The 20,163-nt window shown below is 41.2% G+C and overlaps 1 protein-coding gene across 1 annotated transcript in view; it reads right to left on the reverse strand.

The window, feature by feature from the left end:
- The window catches only part of col9a1c (collagen, type IX, alpha 1c), a 35,920-nt gene extending 18,086 nt beyond the window's left edge, over window positions 1–17,834 (reverse strand). The window contains exons 1-8 of the mRNA XM_075449787.1: window positions 17,806–17,834; window positions 11,880–11,965; window positions 10,543–10,614; window positions 9,489–9,618; window positions 5,127–5,523; window positions 4,668–4,748; window positions 2,448–2,465; window positions 611–700 (exon numbers count right to left, since the gene is read on the reverse strand). Coding sequence (XP_075305902.1) covers window positions 611–700; window positions 2,448–2,465; window positions 4,668–4,748; window positions 5,127–5,523; window positions 9,489–9,618; window positions 10,543–10,614; window positions 11,880–11,965; window positions 17,806–17,834 — 903 coding nt within the window. The remainder of the gene's footprint in view (window positions 1–610; window positions 701–2,447; window positions 2,466–4,667; window positions 4,749–5,126; window positions 5,524–9,488; window positions 9,619–10,542; window positions 10,615–11,879; window positions 11,966–17,805) is intronic.
- Window positions 17,835–20,163: the final 2,329 nt, after the last annotated feature.

Raw genomic sequence — 20,163 nt, forward strand, 5'->3', positions numbered from 1 at the left:
CCACTACACCACGGACCATCCCTGTTTCAACATTTATTTTATCATTGTAAAAGTCTGTTGCTCACAGGCTTTTATTTTGTAAAAGTCTGCTGCTGTCTGCTGCAGAACCAGAAAAGAAAGTAATCGGCTGATTCACCAAACATGGAGAAGGGTACGGAACTTTTACTCGGCCATTTTCATTTTAAAGTTCTTCCAGACGGCGGAGTCGACAGAACCAAAGTCATCTGTAAACACTGCCAAGTTGAATTGTCTTCTCAGCGTAGTAGTTCCAGTCTAAAATATCACTTAAAGGCAAAACACACAACTGATAGCAGCAAGTCATTCAAGGAAACAGACAGTGGAGCGAGGCTTCTACATAAAAACTACAGAAAGATGCTGATGTTAAAAGTGTGTTTGCACAACAAATGTTATGGCACTTTCATTCATATGGCAGCACATTTAAAATAAAACTGAATGCTAAAAGCTATACGCTACTTTTGGATTCATTTTTGGATTTTGCGTACAAATGCGATTAATCAGTGAAATCATGTGATTAATTACATTAAAAATGTTAATCGTTGCCCAGCCCTAATATATATATATATGTAAAACATAAAAACATAAAGCTTACGTCTCTTCCATCCCTGCCATTTTCTCCTGGGGCCCCTCGGGGGCCCTCAAGACCAGGGACACCTGGGGGACCTTGAACTGATCTGTCAGGCTGAGAGAGAAGACAAACACTCAGAAAATGGGACACACACTGTCCCATTGGCGAAGACAAATACACATTCAAGGTTTGTTAATCAATGAAAGTTCTTTTTTCCACATTATAAATCATAGCCAACCAGTTCTTACTTCCAAAGCATCAAACACTGCAGTTTTGAAAAAGCCAATGATGTCTCTGTGGCACCACTGCCCTGATGCACTTGCTCAATATTTGACCCCTAAAGTAAAAGCTACAACTGTAATATCACTGTGATGAGAGTTATATCATATATTGTAAATAGTAAGGTCCTCATACAGTATGTAGGTTGGTGGGGAGGTCACAGATAATCACTTGTTCTTCGGTTAGGTTTAGGCAACACGATTTCAATTCAGTTTCAATTCCAAATCTAGTTGGGACACTGTGTAAAATATGAATAAAAATGGAATACAATGATAAGCAAATCTTATAAGCTTAATTTAGACAATGTTCTATTCACAGTAGGACACAAAAATCTTAAAGGTGAGACGTTTTACTGTTTCTGTTCCGTTTTACTGAATAATACTGCCTCATATTTAATTGATTGGCTGTAATATTTTCCCAAAAAGTTGGGATGAGGGAAACAAAAGGCTGGAAAAGTAAGTGGTAGTTAAAAGGAAACAGCTAGAGGAACATGTTGCAACTAATTAGATCAAATAGCAACAGGTCAGTAACATGACTGGGTGTTAAAAGAGCACCTTAGAGAAGCAGAGTCTCTCAAAAGTAAAGCTGGGCAGAAATTCACTAATCCACCAAAAAAATGCATCTGTAAATTTGGGCGTTATTTCAAATCCTGTTTCTCCATGTAAAATTACAATGAATATGAAAATACCATTATTTACAATAAATTATATTATTAAAAAAATTCAGACAATCTGGAGACACGTCTGTGTGCTCAGGCCTTCAGGCTTTAGTGCACGAACCACAGGTGGGATTCTGTCACTGCATGGACTCAAGAACACTTCAGAAATCATTGTCTTTGAGCACAGCTCATCACACCATCCTCTAAGATCCTCTAATGCAGGTCAAAGCTCAACCATGCAAAGAAGAAGACGTGTGTGAACATGATCCAGGAGTGCGGCAGTCTTCTGTAGACCGAAGCTAATTTAAAAATGGACTGACGCAAAGTGGAAAACTCTTCTGTGGTCAGACAAAACAAAGATTTTTGGAAAACATGAATCAAATGTATTGGCAAACATGATCCTATTTTTAGACGCTGCCATTAAATCTAAGATGAGCTAATAAACTGTATTTTATGCTTCACTTTCAACTTTCTACAAGTTTTCTATGTTGTATTGTGAATAAAATATGGGTTTATGAGACCTTTTAAATCAAGGCATTCTGTTTTTACCTATATCTTTACACAGCATCCCAACTTTTTGTAAACAGGGTTGTAGATTTTCCCTGTGAAGCTATGTTCGCCTGGCAAACGGCTTCCTTTGACTTTGATTTCTGGCACTAATGGTCCTGCCGAAATGGTAGTTTGTGAACTGCTAGAACTGAAGTAAATCAGCTAAAGCTTGGTTGCTGGCTATACGAGGACTGGGGAAGGTACGTATGAATAGTGGATCTTTTATGTCATCCTAAAACAGTGAACAAACAAAACCACCACCATGAAACAGATATAGGAAAAAGCAATAAGGCAATTAGGTAACTGCAGCACTGAAACAGATTACTGGCTTAAAATCACAAAGCAAAAAGAAGGTAGAGTATTGAAAATAAATACCTCAGCATTGGCATACATCTGCAGAAGCAAGAGAAATCGGATAAAAGGAAAGTTAGTGAAAGTAGTCACACCACCCTCACCAAAAAGTGTCAGCAAAAGCGCACCTGTCCAGAAGTGAGTAATCATCATGCTGTCATTTAAATACAAGGCCCCATACACAGTAACCACAATCCCCACGTCAGCCTCAAAGCTAATAGAGTGCATCTGTCTATATACTATCATTTTCATCTCGATACATGTGCCTGAATAAAAATGCTCTCTTGCTAACTGATCATTTATTGCACTGCAGATGTTCCAGAGAATGAGATGAAGCAGAGTGGCGTTTTCATTGCAGGCTACATGTGTGTCTCAGAGGCAGACATCTCATTAATTGTACTGCAGCTGCAGAGGAATGAAAGACAATGTTTAATCATAAATGTCATGTACTATATACATCTATGTGTGTGTATTTCATTTTAGTATATGGGCTTGTTCTGGGGAGCAGGTTACACTCTCAGATTGTATTATATGTGTTTTAGATCTTCATTAACTGCTGTAATATCAAAGATCCCCATGTTTATGACAATGTGAGTGTTCATCTGCACATGTGGTTGCATAGCATCATTTACGTATCGGGATGTGAAAAATCATCTGGTTCTTACCAGGTCCAAAAACTATAATAACTATGAATAACAACACATGACATATTACATCATATCAGTATTCATTGAACAAAATACATGACAAAATGCAGAAGCAGTGGATGAAAAACTAAGTATAACCCATGACTCAACTGCTTGTAGTACCACATTTGATTTTCCACAGTAGATTCAGTGACAGCAGATTGCCCAAGCCCAAATCATCAGCCCTCCACCACCATGCTTGACAGTTGCTAATATGAGGTGTTTGTGCTGATATGCTGTGTTTCACTTTCTCCAAACGTGCTGCTGTGCATTATGACCAAACATCTGTACTTTGGTCTGGTCTGTCCAAAGGACATTGTTCCAGAAGTCTTGTGGTTTGTTCAGATGCAGCTAAGCTGTGCTGCCATGTTCTTTTTGTAGAGAAGAGTCTTTCTCCTGCAACCCTTACGTCTTTTTCTAATTGTACTGTCATGAATGTTAACATTTAACACGCTAACGGAGGCCTGTAGAGTCAGAGTATATAGTTCTTGTTTTGTTTTTTTCTGATCATTGCACGGTCTGACCTTGGGGTGAACTTGCTTGTGAATAATCGTTCTCTCTGTAGAATGATGGATTTAGTTTGTAAATGACTTTATAACCCTTCTAGACTGATGGGCAGCGACAATTGCTTCTCTAAGATCATTGCTAATGTCTTTCCTCCTTGGCATTGTGTTAACACACACCTGAATGCTCCGGGCCAGCAAACTGACAAAAGTCCTGCTATTATAGAGGTGCTCACACCTGCTGATGAGCAGCTAATCAGGTGCATTTGATTAGCAGCACCTGGCTGCTACTTATCTTCTTAATTTTCATGGAAGATATTGTGAAATAAATAATGACACAGAGTAACATGTCATGTGTTGTTCTTAATCTGTGGTGTATCTAACTCTCGTTTTTACGACCTGGTAAGGATTTTTTAGATTTGTTCTTATGTGTAAAACCTCAGAGTACTTTTGACTTTAATGTTACAGCCAATTTAATTATTTATTTATAAAATCCAGTGAATAAGTACTCACGACTAAGACAGTTGATGAATCCTCACGGTCTACCGTTTCTGTTTTTATAGTTCAGTTGTAACAGCGGCTGCATGATGATCTGGGCGAGTCACCACTATCAGGTAATTGCAGTCACAATTCATCCTTGCTGTTTTTATGTTGTATTAGCTGTTCTCTGCCTAACCAGCAAATATGTTACAACCTGAATTTAACCCTTCAGTGTCCTGCTTAACCGCTGGGTCGAGCACCCTTTTCGGTGGCTGGAGGCCTACTGTATCTTATTAGCGCTTTGCAGAAGTAAAACTGTCTAAGCCATCTCTGGCATTGGCTTCAGGAGTAACTCTTCTTCCGTGTTAACAAGGTTTACCTGTCAGAGGTTCAGGGTTTGCGTTCTGACTTGAGATCATAAACTGACTGAAACTTGTAACCTCTGACATCGTAAAAAAAAAACTGCTCAGCAGTATATTTATGTTGCTGCGGCTCAGCCTTCAGCACGCTGGAAGCTCCATCTGCCTGAATAAAAAACGCAAACTACAGCAGAGGCTGGGTCCTCATTACTGTACCTCCGTGGCGGGCAGTTCATTGCAGCTCTCTCTCTGGGCCCTCTTCGGGTCGCAGTGAATTAACATCCACTGGAGCTCAAACTGAAAAACAGGTGTCACTGTTAACACATATAAAGATATGCAGTGGTTTTACATTGCAACACAGAAATAAAGGGTACTGAAGTGCTTTGTAATGGTACTCTCATTTCTTTGTAGTTTTGAGTCAGTGCTCTCTATACAAGCTGCTGAGCTTGATTTTCCAGCAGTGCGATTTTCAGGTGGGATTACTTTTTTCCCCCTTTTTTCCCCTCTGGAACCCAGCTGAGCAGCTCTGCTGTGGCAGCAGCACTTTAGAATTATAGCAGACTTCAGCACGCACATAAACCTGAACATGTTTGTTCACAGAGAGCATTTCCCTGACAATGCTACAAGTTGGCGAGCATGATTAAATGCAGGAGGCGATTCTCCGTCCTTGCTTACCACCACAGAGGCATCAGGATCCGCATCCAGCCTGCCAATGAGAGTGTCTCCCTCTGTGTTGATGGGGCCTTTGCCCTTGATGGGTTTCTGATCCACAGGCTGGCAGTCCACGTACAGCGTGACCTGCTCGCGCTCCACGCCGATCATCACCTTGTGCCACTTGGTGTTGAAAAGCACAGACAGGCCGGGGAAGGTGACCGTCTGCAGGTTTCCATCTGCGCCCATCAGGAAGTACTCCAGAGCCTGCAGGTCTCCGTTCAGCCTCAGTCCGGCCTGTTTGTTGCCGTCTTCGTCCACTATCTGCCAGACGTTCCACACCTTGTTGACCGTGCTCTTGATCATTCTGAAGGTGGTCATGAAGGAGTACTCATCTGGGAAGCCACGGGGGAAGTTAAGCCTGAGGGGAAAGGTGGGGAACAGGGGCTCAGATCACTTGAATGTTATGGTTCGTAAAACTCAGACAGCCGCCCTTTAATTGAAAGACGTCTCGCAGCCAGCCAGGTCATAACTCAAAACATCTTTTTTGTGTCAAAGATGATTAATGATCACGATAAAGGGAACTCCTTAGTAAAAATCATCAAATGAAGTGCAAGATTTGGATGGAAATAACTCAACGCTCTGTCATCCCTTTCACTGACATTCAAAGTAAAGCGACACGTTTCAAGGAAACACGGATACGTTTTTTAGTGAGAAGTTGTTTCAGTGCATGAATCAGTTAGAACATGCCGTCCTGGTTAGCGCCCGCAGTCGGGAGCTTCTCTGCTTTTAACAAGCCAGATTCTCAGTAGGTGGTGCATTCATAGATGGGCACTCCAGCCTGACTTTTACCGTCTTGTAAACGACCAAGCTAGGCAATAAAAGGAGGAGTTTCCTGTTACCCAATAAAACAAATGAAGAACTTTCTTTCGAGCATTTCCTGGGGTCAGAAAGTTTGAAGTATGTGGCACTTTTGCCCTTCAGACTATAAGAGAGAGAGTGCAGCTGAAGCACAGGCGGACTTCAAAGCATTGGACCTGTAGAGGAAAAAAAAAAAAGAAAACCTGTATTTGCATTCAGTGTAAGAGGCCTGAGTGGCATCGATCTCAGTTGCCAGTGAGTTATCTAACAGCCTCTAAAGAAAGCTGGCACGCAGGAGAGACATTTGCCAAAACAGACTGCAGCAGGCACACTGGGAAGCACCAGGAGACATCTTTGGTTATGTAACGTTATTAAAACCTTCAACCTGCACGCTCCGTTCTGAAACCAGTAAGTGGAAACGATCCCTAACATCACACCTTTGAAATGTGTTGAATCAAGGGAAAAACACTGACGTGAAAGTGGTCCATCCATCTCCAAAGGCTCTGGCATGCAAAGGTTCTCTTCACCCCCACAGGAGAGGATTAACAGCGCAGAGGGAGGTGGGGGATAAAAATAAAATGTTCCGTGTGTTCTGTGCCAGTGCAACAGGATTTTTAATTTTGTAAAATCACAGGGATATTCAGCAGGGAAGACCAAAGCAAATAAGTCCAAATATTCTAAGCCTTTCTTTAGTGGCAAAATAATCCAGTGATAGTTATTTGTCCAACCATGAATACATGACAAACAGATACCGCTCATAGCCAATGCGGCACACTTTGAATGGCAGCAATTTGACAAAGTGTTCACAAATATGGGCTCCAGCTGACATTACAGGCTCGTGACAAGGTGTTTGTCTCCTGATAGCTTTAACAGTGTGTGAACTGTGTGCCAGAATCTGTCCGATTGTTAGTGGTAATGTGTTCCCATCATACTGGGAGCAAGACGACTCATCTGACTGGATTAAAGTAATTTGATCGTTTGATGAATAAATACTTTTGTTTCCTTTGTGTTATATACTGCCTGTAACATCCTCTTGGACTTTTAGGCAGAGCAATCCTCATGATGTTATGTGAATGATCTCAGCTAAAAGTGGACCACAGAATTCTTTAATCTTCTTCTACAATCGATTATAAGTTAGAAACTATTGTGCGTCTCTTGGGGATTGCAGCATTTCTTGATCTTGAGGTGCTTCTTTTTTTTAGAGACCTTGTATCATAATCTAAAATAAGGTGTAGGAAATTATCATTATTATTGTTGTTGTTATTACTATTATTATTTTGCTCTTTGTCAACTTACTCCTTAAATAACTGATTGTGTGATCTAAATCAGACAAAAAAAACGCCCTTAACTGTCCACAATTGTGATGTGTTGTCTGCGGGCCGATAAATAAACGTATTTACTTCAGTAAATAGTTAGAAAGTAGTTTGCTTTATTCTCAAACTGAAAAACTTTAAGGGAAAAACCCACAGCTGTGTACATAAGCCACGTGGACTGACCATTATAAATCCTACTCAGCTCATAAAATCAGCACATTTCTGTATTTTCAGTGGCTTTCCGTGTCATGCCTGAAATTGAACTAAGATGATGTCACAGAGATATCACCAGATTGATCTGCGTCTTGTTTGAAAATACAAACTCACTATTTCTAATCACTTGCTGGACATAAGAACTTTAAAGGATTACAGCAAATAATCAGGCAGAAAAAAAAACCATGATGGGAAATATAGGACCACACAGTTCTGAAGCTGGAGCTTTGTAAGTTGAGTGGACTACTGCAATTCTTTATTATTAGGCAGTCCCTAAAACTCTTTAAAGAGCCTCTAGCTGATCATTAAATGCTGCAGCAAGAGCGGAGGAGATCATGTTTCTCTCCTGTTAGCTGCTGTTCACTGGCTAACTTGAATCCTTATTATAGCTGAAAATTCTCTCATATAAAGCTCTTAATCGCCAAGATCCATCATTTCTTAAAGATCTCATGAGTTGGTCTTTTCCCAGCAGAGCACTTTGCTCTCAGACTGCAGGTTTACTTGTGGTTCAGGCCCTTCTGTTGTGGAACCAGCTGGCACTTTGGGTTCTCTTCTTTTCTTTGCCACAGCAGGTGTCCGTGGCCTTAGAGTCAGGGATGTCTGTCCACGTCTCTGTCCTGTCCTCTCAACCCCCAACCAGTCCAGGCAGATGGCCACCTTTCCTGACGGCCCTGTGCAGGCTCAGGACAATCCAGGGACCGAATCAAAGTACGATTCAAAAGAATCCATTGGCTTCATTAGCTTTCAGTTGAATTGGACTGTATTGCACTGAACTTGTGCCGCTTTTGTCTAACACACCTGATTCAGATCAAGACATCATTAACAGGCTCGTGCAGAACTTAACAATCTGTTGAAGAGATCCATTGAATCTGAATCAGGTGTGGTGAAGCAGGGCAACATCTAAAACCTGCAGGACAGCGGCCCTCAAGGACCGACTTTGGACTTCCCTGCTCTACCGCTTTTGTGAATTCATGCCACGTAGATAACCTGAATTGAACTGCTTTGAGCTTTGGCCTGCGCATCATAACTTTAGTCTAATTGTTGCAATTCATCCAGTTGTTAGTTCGATTCTTTCATTGGGAGCCCAAGAACAAGCTGGAGAAATCTGTAAAAGTGAAATACTAATCGATTCCTCTTTACACTCCGTGTACACGTGACATTACTCTTGTCTTTAACTTGTGTTAAAGCAATCTAACACAATCTGTTAGTTTTCTTAACTTGGCTACTTTTTAAAAAATTGTGTGAATTGAACTAAATTTAATTTATATATCAGTAAACTGCTATTTAATTCATTTTTCATCACTGTTAATCAAAAACTAATGTTATTCAGTATTAGCATCTTACAGACTCTTCAATGTAGAGTTCAAAGCAACTCAAAGTGCTTTAATAAGCTACTCCAAACAAGAAAAGTGAGCAGAGACAAAGGGCATAAAACATGAATCAAATAGATTACTTCGAAAAAATAAGAAAGGAAAAGTAATACCTACTAAACATTTTAAAGTATAAGTGGTCCTCGGGTTTCTCAATGGGGCCCCTCCGTATTTATGCCCCAGGGCACCCCAAATAGGTTTATTCAGCCATGCTGGCGCGGTAAAAATTTAATTACAATCTTCACAGGAAACCAGTGCTGTTTAATTTTCACTCTAAACCTTTTAAAGGGCCCATAAGACAATTCATCACTGAAAAGACAAGGTGAAATATGGTTCTTTACATGTTGTGGAAATACAGGGAGGCTTCAATCAACTCAAGCATGCACTCACAACTCACTCAAACACACACGAATAAAGAAGAATTCTACTCTTTCCTCTGTGTTTGTGTGTGGGAGACATGCCAAAAACGCCCAGACATGTTTTTCCTCTCCCAATTATATGCTGCCCGCCTCGCTGTAACATCTGCGCCTGTAATAATGCAACACCTGCACCAGCAGACTGCTACTGCCGCTTCACCTTTGTGAGTGTTTTTTATCTGTTTTCTTCTTAACTGCATCTACTGTACTTACATGGTTGGAATTTGAAAGTTGGCCTCCCTGTCGAGGCGATAAGCCACCTGGAGGGGGGTGGAGCCGTCCACCTTCCTCACACCTTTCAGGGGAATCACGTCCAGCTGGAACTGGGTGATCAAATCAAATCCTGTGTGGAATAACACGAGATCTGTATGATGCCAGTAACATAATCATCTCCATTGATCACATTGTGTTGTAGCAGCAATGCACACATATAAATACTGTACTATATTTGACTAATAATAGGAAACATTTGCAATACCAATGTTAGCATTAGCCAATAGAAGACATATGAGCGATAATAACATTGGCTTTGTGATCAGCATTACATTTTTTTTTTTTTTTATTCTCTTTAAATTTCTTGTTTTTCTGTTCTTTTAAATGCCTTGTCTTTATGTAAAGCACATTGAGTTGCCTGTGGTATGAAATGCGCTATATAAATAAAGATGCCTTGCCTATTAACAATCTTCTACACAGTCTGTCTTCAGAATGTGTAACAGCTACATTGGTCCAAAAATGGGGCAATTTTACAATAAAATGTAAATACATCACTTTAAATGAGACATTTTAGAGTTTGTGATGCTATTGGACGGAATTAAATCGACGCTGTTAAAACCTTTTGTCATCAGAAAAGGAATTTACATGCTCCAATATCTTTGCCTTTCCGCGAAAAGATTATTGTAACTTAACAGGGTTAATGAGATCACTGTAGCAACATAGTTGTTCAATTTCAACGTAAACCCCTTTATAACGAGAGGAAAAAAAAAACACACAGTTACTTAAAGCACAAAGCAGATGCGCTGAATGACTCAACAGTTGTTCAGCAGTTGTGAGTAATTACACTCTTGCTGAGGTGTTCCGAGTAAAATTCTGTAAAACTCAAGTGGAACATTTTATTTGCCTCATTTGAAACCTAAAGGTGTCTCGAGACATAAGGCAGCCCTCCCTGTTTAGCTAATCAAAAATCACCACATTTGTTCAAATACTCTATTTTCTAGTGGTTATGTTGCAGCAGCTGCTGTAAGCAGCTTTTCCTCGGTGAGTATTTTACCTGGAAGGTCATCTTGTCCATTTCTCATTGGCGGGCAGACGGTATCGCCATCCAGTCGGCTGAGGTCTAGTTCTGGCAGCACAAAACAGAAGGCACTAATCATGTTGCACTTGTTCTTTGCTGGATTTGACAAGTGTAATACATTACTGGTCACTTTGATTCACTTAGCATAGTCCAGGAGACGGCTACAAGGGAATATCATGTCAGAGTGGATTAATATCAACGCATCACAGCGCGTTTTAAATGCAGGGCTCTGTTGCAAATTCTACACATGTTCCTACATCCAAAAGCATGAAGACGAATCAATCAACAAAACGCTTGAGATTCATAATGCAGAGCTCTCAGATATTCATTGTGATCCAAATGTTCCACAAGAGCCGGAAAAATGATGTTGATAAGTCATAAGCTGTATGGCCACATTCATCTTTTTGTTTGTCCGTGGTTATTAATCAAGATCGAATTCTCTTTGAATGAAATTACAAATAGAGGCCTATTTTTTCCACTGCCCTTACCAAACTGACTTCAACGTATATTGTGTGTGACCTCAGAAAACTTTATTCAAACTTCATTCAAGTGAAGAAATCTGTGTCTCGAATGTGTCAGAGAAGGGCGCTATCCTTGAGTCCTCGCAAAGAAGCTGCGAGCAGGAGAGGCCTCTTAAAAAAAACTCCATGAAAAGAGGACGGTGACAGCCAGAGGCGCTCATTAACTGCGATCAGCATGAACACAACACATCTGGAAGCTGTTCCCACGTCCCACATAAACTGCTGAGAAATGAGATAAAGTGGGGAGACGGTATTTATAATCCCACATTTACCACCGCTAAACACTTATCTGACTGCGCATGTGGGCCTCAAGTTGTTAAAGTTACTGCAATGTCGCAGCATTACACTCAGAAAGCCAGTCATTAGTGAAATGAGCTGGAGATGAACCACAGTTAAGATGGCACATGAAGTCACGTGTGCGCGTTGTGATAACGAGGCGAATTCCACAAAGCAGTACACCTACTGTATGTGGCGCTCAGTGCCCATTCATGTTAGATTTGTTGTGCCTTCAAACAAGAGCAGAGAATGGGTTTGTTTATTATCAGAGGGGAGGTTTAATCTGATTTAATCCTATGACACAGACCAGCACAGTGTGTCTGCTATTTCTGGCCTTTATCTCGTGAGCTCTGACAAAGAGAATGGCCCAGCAACAGTGCATGTGGATGCTAACAGTAACTCCACTCTGTGTTTACGCGACAAACAAATTCACAGTAAAGGTGGCATACATGTGACATGCAATGCATTCAGTTTGTAAGGTGTCAATGATAGTGAAATCAGCTATAGGTGACTTACGTCCAAATGCTGGGGCGAGGAGGAGAGACAGAAGAGCCACGCATAAGGGGGAGCATCCCGACATTGATAAATGGCAAAGCTGCTTTCTGTTCAGGAATGAGAAAATAGAGAAAAATAGAGAAAACAAAATCAGTATTCAGTGATGCTCATTCAGTCATTCTCTGAAATTGTGTCAGCGTCTGAATCGATAAAACGCCACTCTAATGACGTGTATTCAGCTGTGACATTGATGTCCATCCAGGACACATAAAGATGTGGAAAAAATATTATTTCAAACAGTTTTTCTTTGCGTCCCAGCAAAGATTTTAGAAAAAGATTACTGTAAATGTAATGTGTCATGAGATGCCACATGCAGGTTCAACTTAAAATAACCTATTTGCAAACTATATAGTGTTTGGTTTTGTAGCAGATGAATTTCAAAGCTTAGAAATGCATTAGATAGGCAAACATGTCTACTTTGCATATTCTCATACTAACTACATTTACTGAATCAATGTAATTCTGTTTCGAAGGTGCCACTTGTAATCATGACAACACTGAAAGTTGTCACCTGCCAGACGTTTTGCTTTCCGACCTGCGGCCTTACTTTTTAAATATTAATAATCTGAATAAATAATAAAAAAAATGTACATGAATTGCGTAGTCCCACTCTTACCTGCCTGCACTACGCTAAACACTGATAATGTTAGCAACTTCCTAATGCCTGTTATTTGAAATTAAGCTAACATTAGCTGCTAAAGAGGTTTTCTTTAGCTAAAGAGCTTTTCTTTTGCTGGTAGGGGCCAGAATAGAAGGAAAGTGAGTATGACTGTTTATCAGGACCTTGACGTGACCCAAGATTAATGTTAATTTTTCTCTGCATCTTCTGTATAAGCCCGACTCATTACAGAAAACATTACAGCTAACAAGTTTGTTGGGCGATATGCTAATGGCGGGTTTACAGCTTGTTTCTAGTACCCCAGAAAAAAAATGTGTTAATACTTTTACCTAAAGTCAGTTAAACACTGGCATGCAGTTTATATGGCTCTTGCAAAAGAAAAAATTGATAGTTGTAGTTACTTTATACTTTGAGTTTATAATGCTAAAAAAAAGCTTATTTTTCTCACTTACTGTATATATTTAGCCTAAAAAGAAACAGAGAATACTTTTCACCACCAAGGTGACTCTTTTTAAGCTGTGGGTATGACATCATAGGCTTTAGGTCATTTTACATGCTTAAAATGTTAATGTTGTATGGACTGATGAGGGCTGAGTGGGCAAACATTACATTAAGTTGTAATACATTTATATTATCTTTATTCCTTTGTTAATTTATTCTTTGTTCAGGTAATTCTGTGTTGCCAGATCTTCCAAGACTATGTTGTTGAAACATGGACAAGTCTTTAACTAAATGGATTTTATCCAGGGTTGTAAGACTGAAAAGTTGTGTAAAATGGGTCATTTTTTTCCTTCAGAGGCTATTAGGCTAACGAGTCCCACAGAATCTGCCCTCATGTTCACTTATCACATTGAAATGAATAGACTTGGGACCAAGTTTCCTAAAGAGGTGGACCAGTGGAGGAAGACTACATGCCATGATCGTCTTCTAAAGACCATGTAGTTTTCAACATTCTCTGCTAAGTTAAAGCTGCCGTCGGCAACTTTTTTTTTGTCATATTAGCTTGAACTGTCATGGGATTCTGGAAGTAGAATATTAAATAGGCTGTTTAGGAAAAATCCCGAATTCTGTAGCTCCCTCTAAAGCCTGTAATCGTGCTTGCAAAAATCGAGCGCTCCCGGCTGCTTTCTTTTAACCAATCACGTTAGGGTGGAGGAATCGCTACCTGTCAATCACAGCTTGAATCACAAATCGTATCTAGGTTAGCTTTTTCAATAAATCTTTTTGTATATCTTGTCAAATCTTTGGAAGAACATTTGCTAAATCCTTGAATATCCATAGATAAAGTGCTTCACCTTTACTTTTAAAAGTGGCTTGATGTCTGTACGTGTACATGAATATTTCCAAATGATTCTTCACTCCAGATAATGTATAGCTGAGCAGTGGTACATTCTCTCCTCACTCTCACACTCTCCTCTTTTAGATTCCTTTATGTGTGTCTTGATTTGTGACAGCTCTCCGCAGCCTTCCAAAATTCATCATTAGCAACACTGACAGTGATAGTGAGGACTTTTCCAGAGGCAAAAATTGTGGCTGAGTCTAAGAAATGAATATGGTAGGGAAGATATTACTGAGGGGTATAGCCCATCTACACAGTGGGAACTTTCTTGTTAATGTGTGTGTTTTACATCCGTGTGTTTGTGTGTGTGTGCTGGTGAGTTAGTGAGGTGTCAGAAGAACAATGAATAGCTCGGTGAGCAAAGTCTCTTTAGAGGAGAAGTTGGTCATGAATGCCCTCTAATGGCCATCACCGCATTGGCGCATCTTCAGAGCCACGCTGGGACGGCAGTCTGTCTTTAAATTCTGTCAGTAGTCTCTCACTTGTGCAACTACATGTCAGTGATGTAATATGACCCAACGTAGGCCCTCAAATCTAGGATTACAGAGTTTTCGCAAATGTTTTTGGTGACGAGAATCGTGTCAGAAGAATGATATCAAGACATAATTGCATTACAGTAGAAGACAGTCGGTACAGTAGTTAGCTTGATGGTAGATGAGACTAGTGTCAGCCTCTATCGTTAACAACCCCCTCTGACCAGTAGCACCAGAGAATGGAAATTTGTCATTTGTATTAAGCAGAAAACCATCTGGCTGACTAATTTATGACTAATTTAACCATCTCTGCCAGGATACTTTCCTCAGCCACACCCTCCTTCCCAAAACATCTGTATCCTAACTACACTACCCACAATCCCACCTTTGTAAAGGGGAAGGCTCAGTTGGCAGATGAATGGTATCTTTGTATTGCATTCATTTTAATAGAATCAATTTCTGATTAAGAGAGGAGGATCCGCCAGATAGTCGAATCTAGGATTCAGGAGGTGCAGTGTGGTTTTCGGTCTCTGTATGACCGGTGCCAGAGTTTGGTCCGCATTGCCGGCAGTAAGTCGGACATGTTTCCTGTGAGGGTTGGACTCCGTCAGGGCTGCCCTTTGTCACCGATTCTGTTCATAATTTTTATGGACAGAATTTCTAGGGCGTTGAGGGGGTCCGTTTTGGCGACATCAGAATCGGGTCTCTGTTTTTTGCGGACGATGTGGTTCTGTTGGCGTCGTCAGGCCGTGACCTTCAGCTCTCACTGGAGCGGTTCGCAGCCGAGTGTGAAGTGGCTGGGATGAGAATCAGCACCTCCAAATCCGAGACCATGGTCCTCGGCCGGAAAAGGGTGGAATGCCCTCTCCGGGTCGGGAATGAGATCCTTCCCCAAGTGGAGGAGTTCAAGTATCTCGGGGTCTTGTTCACGAGTGAGGGATGAATGGAGCAGGAGATTGACAGACGGATCGGTGCGGCGTCTGCAGTGATGCGGGCTCTGCACCGGCCCGTCGTGGTGAAGAAGGAGCTGAGCCAGAAGGCCGGTCAATCTATGTTCCTACCCTCACCTATGGTCCCGAGCTGTGGGTAGTGACCGAAAGAACGAGATTGCAAATACAAGCGGCCAAAATGAGTTTCCTCCGCAGGGTGTATGGGCTCTCCCTTAGAGATAGGGTGAGAAGCTCGGTCATCCGGGAGGGGCTCGGAGTAGAACCGCTGCTCCTCCGCATCCAGAGGAGTCAGATGAGGTGGCTCGGGCATCTGGTTAGGATGCCTCCTGGACGCCTCCCTGGTGAGGTGTTCCGGGCCCGTCCCACTGGGAGGAGGCCCCGGGGAAGACCCAGGACACGTTGGAGAGACTATGTTTCTCGGCTGGCCTGGGAACGCCTCGGGGTCCCCCCAGAAGAGCTGGAGGAAATGGCCGGGGACAGGGACGTCTGCGATTCTCTGCTGAAGCTGCTGCCCCCGCGACCCGATACCCGGACAAGCGGAAGATAATGGATGGATGGATGGAATTTCTGATTAAATTTAAATCTCTTTCCAGCCTAAGTGGATTGATAAATTTACCGTAATATTTTGGGAATAAAATAGTTTGCTGGTCATATTAGTACATACTAGGATAGTTTTGTGGCTTTGTTGTGCTCAAATGGAAAATAAAATGTGGTCTTTAGGAAATAGCGACAATATCATAAGTACCCGATAGATATCTTTATCCAGATTCATTAATTGCTTTATCAGCCAGGCTGTCTGTCTTTGTCCGGTCAGACTTCAGATACTGCAAATGGAAGCAGTAGTCAAAGGCTGTCTTTGTGATAGAAGATCCTGGCAGAAGAGACAGGTGAGAGCAGTATTGGTACTCTCATCTAACTCCCAAGTAAGCAAATAAGTTTGTTTTTACTTGTATTCCAGAAAATTCCTTTCAGTAAGACAGCTATTTCTTTGCAGTTTGATTTAATTTTTTCATTAGTTTTTGCTTTGAGTTCCCAACTATATTCAAACTATCCTATAGACAACAACAGAAAAGTAAAGAGTGTATCTTGTCAAGACATGTAGGCCTATGTATCCAGTTTCAGGCTAACAAAAACTTTCAAAACAGCAGCTGATTATTTTTATCATTTAATTTTGTTGAGAGTTGTCTGAATTGGCTAAAAACCCTTAACATCTGGCTTTTGAGTGCAGTCAGCATTCAGTTCTGGGTCCAATGACTCTGCAGCAGTCTACAGATTGGCTTTGACCCGGGTGCACATGTGAATTTTCCATGTGGGTGCTGCACTCAAGGCTACACGGGTGGGCACGGCTCACTTTTTCTTTACACAAAGAGACATTTACTGAATGTCACAACTCACGTGAAGACATTTCGCAAAACAGCTGGCAGCTCACTCTCAGTCCTGCTGTGTTGGGCTAATGTACCTGGTCCAATAAAAAAAATAAAATAAATAATACACTGGCCTGTCGTGACTATCAGAACCTGTGGTTCAGCACAGCCAGTAGGATATGGAGTCATGTCATCTCTTCGTGTTGACGTAGCTTGCTTCTCCCTTCAGAAGTAGCAGTTACGAGACGTAACTCCAGTTCTGTGTTCATGGTTTAGCATCAGATTTCTGGGGGTAAACATGACTCACTACTGGCAACGGGGAAGGATTTAATTTGCTTGCAATAGTGGGTGTAAAATAAAAAATAAAAAAATAAAAAGTTTAAACACTCTACCTTTGGTGTAAAAAGAGTCTTAAAAATTACATTAATGCCTCTCAAAATGTATGAATTTGAAAGCTTACTTTTTATAGCTTTAGAGAGTAAAGATATATTTAATTATCTTACTGTAATAATAAAGGTTCAAGGTCAGAGCTGTGGTTGTTCCTGAACCCTGTCAATCTAACATCCAAAGGCAAAACAATCGAAGAAAATCCCTATAAATAAAAGTCCCATTGCGTCAGTCAAGTCAGTCTGATGGTGTTGTGTCATGTGCTTTAATTCCTGACATTAATCAGCGTTCCGTGGGGCTTTCCTCTGACTGCCACCCATGTTGTGATGCCCCCATGGTGCTTCCAGAATTCCGAGAACAAGCCGATAACCCTGGCACGAGTTCTGTCATCCAGTAATTACCCAAAAACAGTTCAGGCATATTTGAGTTGACTTTTGCAGAAAATGAAAAATATCTGGACAAATACTTTAAGAGATTGAAATGGGATAGAAACAGTAAAACACAGAAATCGGGAAGCTTAAGAGCTTTTTGCTTTGTTGAAGTGTAGCAGAGATTTCTAGGCCACATGTTTGCATGTGTGGGTCAGATTAAACGGCAAATGGCCATCTTCTTTAATCTATGCTTAGCGAGATCTTGCTGCACCCATTTAAATCACTGACTTATGTGACAGAAGAAAACACGAGTGCTTCCTATTTCTGTATGAATGTTAAAAAGTGTCTGATTTGTATGATATGATGTGATGTTATGTTATTTACCTTCTCGAACCAGAGCTGTGGAAGGCCATGTTTCTCTCCACTCCGGGATGGGACACAGACAGGTCTTGGCAAAGAGGTCCACAGCAGTGAGATGTCAGAGCAGAAGGATGCGAATTTCCCCTCCTTGAAACCAGTCCTACCTGCGCATGTTGAGGACTGACTGAGTGAAGTTGTGCAGGGGGATGCTCAAGCATTTTGGGAGGACACATAAAAGTTTGTTCAATGGATTCTCATTGGCCAAGAGTTCCGCAGGAGGTGGTGACTGCGTTTTATTACCAACACTTAAAAGGATGCAGAAGCCCATAGGCCTTTATGTGAACACCTCCAACTGCTTCTCTTCTTTACGGTCCCTCCTAATGATATGTGCCGGCTGTATGTAATTCTCTTAATAATCATTGTCCCGATAGGGAAGAAGCATCCAGTCAGTGATGAAATGTGGATTTCATAATCACGTGTAGCTGAAGAATGCATGGTAGCCGGTGGTGTTGACACGAGAAAAAAAGCCTTGTTATTATCTGAAGGGACTCGTTATCCAACATGTTATGGTGTTTGATCTGCGCTTTAGTAGATCTGAGAAAAGTGAAAAAGTTTTTTAAAAACCGACTAAGATAGGCTCATTTCTTGCAGAAACATCTCACCAGCTAAAGCCAGTAAATGCTCAGTGACATTCCTCACTGCTCTGACTTTCTTCGACTCGTTCGGTTACGCTGACATTTCTCACAGGTACAACCTCACGCCTAAAAGACATGTCAGCGCCAACGGTACAGGTTACACTTTACAGTTTACACAACAGTTTTGAAGCCACAGGAATCCCCTTTGCCAGTAGGTACAGATGTCTCTGGGGGAAATGTCACTTTTATGTTTTAAAGGCAAAAATGTTCCTCATCTGCTTCAAAGGGAAAGCAGTTTTGATCAGATATGAGCATTAAACACATTTGGCCAAGAGCTGAAAAAGAAAGACAGCAAGGAAAAAGAAAATACACAGTGACTTGAATATATTTCATTCTAAAGGATCAATTTCGAGGAGTGCTCCAGTTCACAAGATCTTCAATATTTTGTGTTAGATGTATTTTCAGCTTATTGTTTATTGATTGCGGCAGTTCCTGTCCCCGTCATATGATATGATATCAGGAATCATTAACCTCAAAGTCACCTGATCCTCTGCACTTTACTATAGCCAATGACTCCGAAAATATGAGCATAAAATATTTGCTGCTCTAACGTGTTGCGTGAGTGGATTTTTTTTTGCAGCTACACCTCAGCGCTGGTCTGATGGAGCCGTAAAGGAAACGTGATACAGCGTCCAGGCCTCCTCTGAGAGCTGTCAGAGATCATATGTCCAGTCTGGGTAATTGAGAGCTCCTGCTCTCAATGAGAGGGGAGGCAGAGACGGAGCAGTCAGAGAGGGAGAGAAAAGAGTTTGTAGCTATTCATCCACGAGGTTGGCCCTATGACTAGAACACGTGTGAGCTGGAGTCACAGACACAGAGGCCCTCCAGTCAGAGAGTACAGCTTGACACTGTTCTGGAAATGAGCCTTAACGTGTCAAAGCTGAAATCCCTACCTTCGCTCCATTGAAATATCGTTTGGTTGTTGTTGGGGCTTTGCAGTGACCTGTTGCAGTTCAATTTAGTTTGGGAGGCGATGCATAAAAGTTTGCAGACCAGTAGGGACCAGTAAAGGAGTCCGAGCAGTTAACATGAATACAGTCAACCAGACAATGAACCAAACTTTATTTATACTACTTTGGTATTTTAACTGAGGAACTGCTGTCAAATATATATCTCAAGAATTAATCTGTAATGAGGAATGAAATGAGCGGTCAAGACAAGGATGTCATGGCCTGCTACAGGGAGCAGAAAGGAGACGTCCCTATTGCTGCCTACCCACCTCAAAATGTTCTGGGATCAAAGGAGCAAAACATCAGAAAGTTATAAAATACTTAAGAATATATAAAAAAAATTTGGGCTGGGCGAGTTAACTAGTTATTGTCGCGTTAACTTGTTAATTATTTACCACCGATAAATATTTTATCACGCATTAACGCATGTTTTTTTTTTTTAAATTAAAAAAAGAAATAAAAATTGGGGCTTTAATGGATAGGAAAGTTCAGAGAGACAGGAAGCAGGGGGCAGAGAGAAGGGGAATGACACGCAGCACAGGGCTTTCCGATGCGGGACTCGAACTGGGGCCAGCTGCTGTGAGGACTATAGCCTCAACCCACTATGCCACGGAGATGCCATTGTTTCATGCCTCAACAAATAAAATCCTTTAGTTTTCACACAAGAAAAAAAACATGTCAAACAAATATTGAAGATGCTCCTGGCTTCTTTTGAAAACCCAACAACATAGTGCACA

This window comes from Odontesthes bonariensis, chromosome 18, assembly GCF_027942865.1.
Source record: "Odontesthes bonariensis isolate fOdoBon6 chromosome 18, fOdoBon6.hap1, whole genome shotgun sequence".
In the NCBI taxonomy this organism is placed as follows: Eukaryota; Metazoa; Chordata; class Actinopteri; order Atheriniformes; family Atherinopsidae; genus Odontesthes; species Odontesthes bonariensis.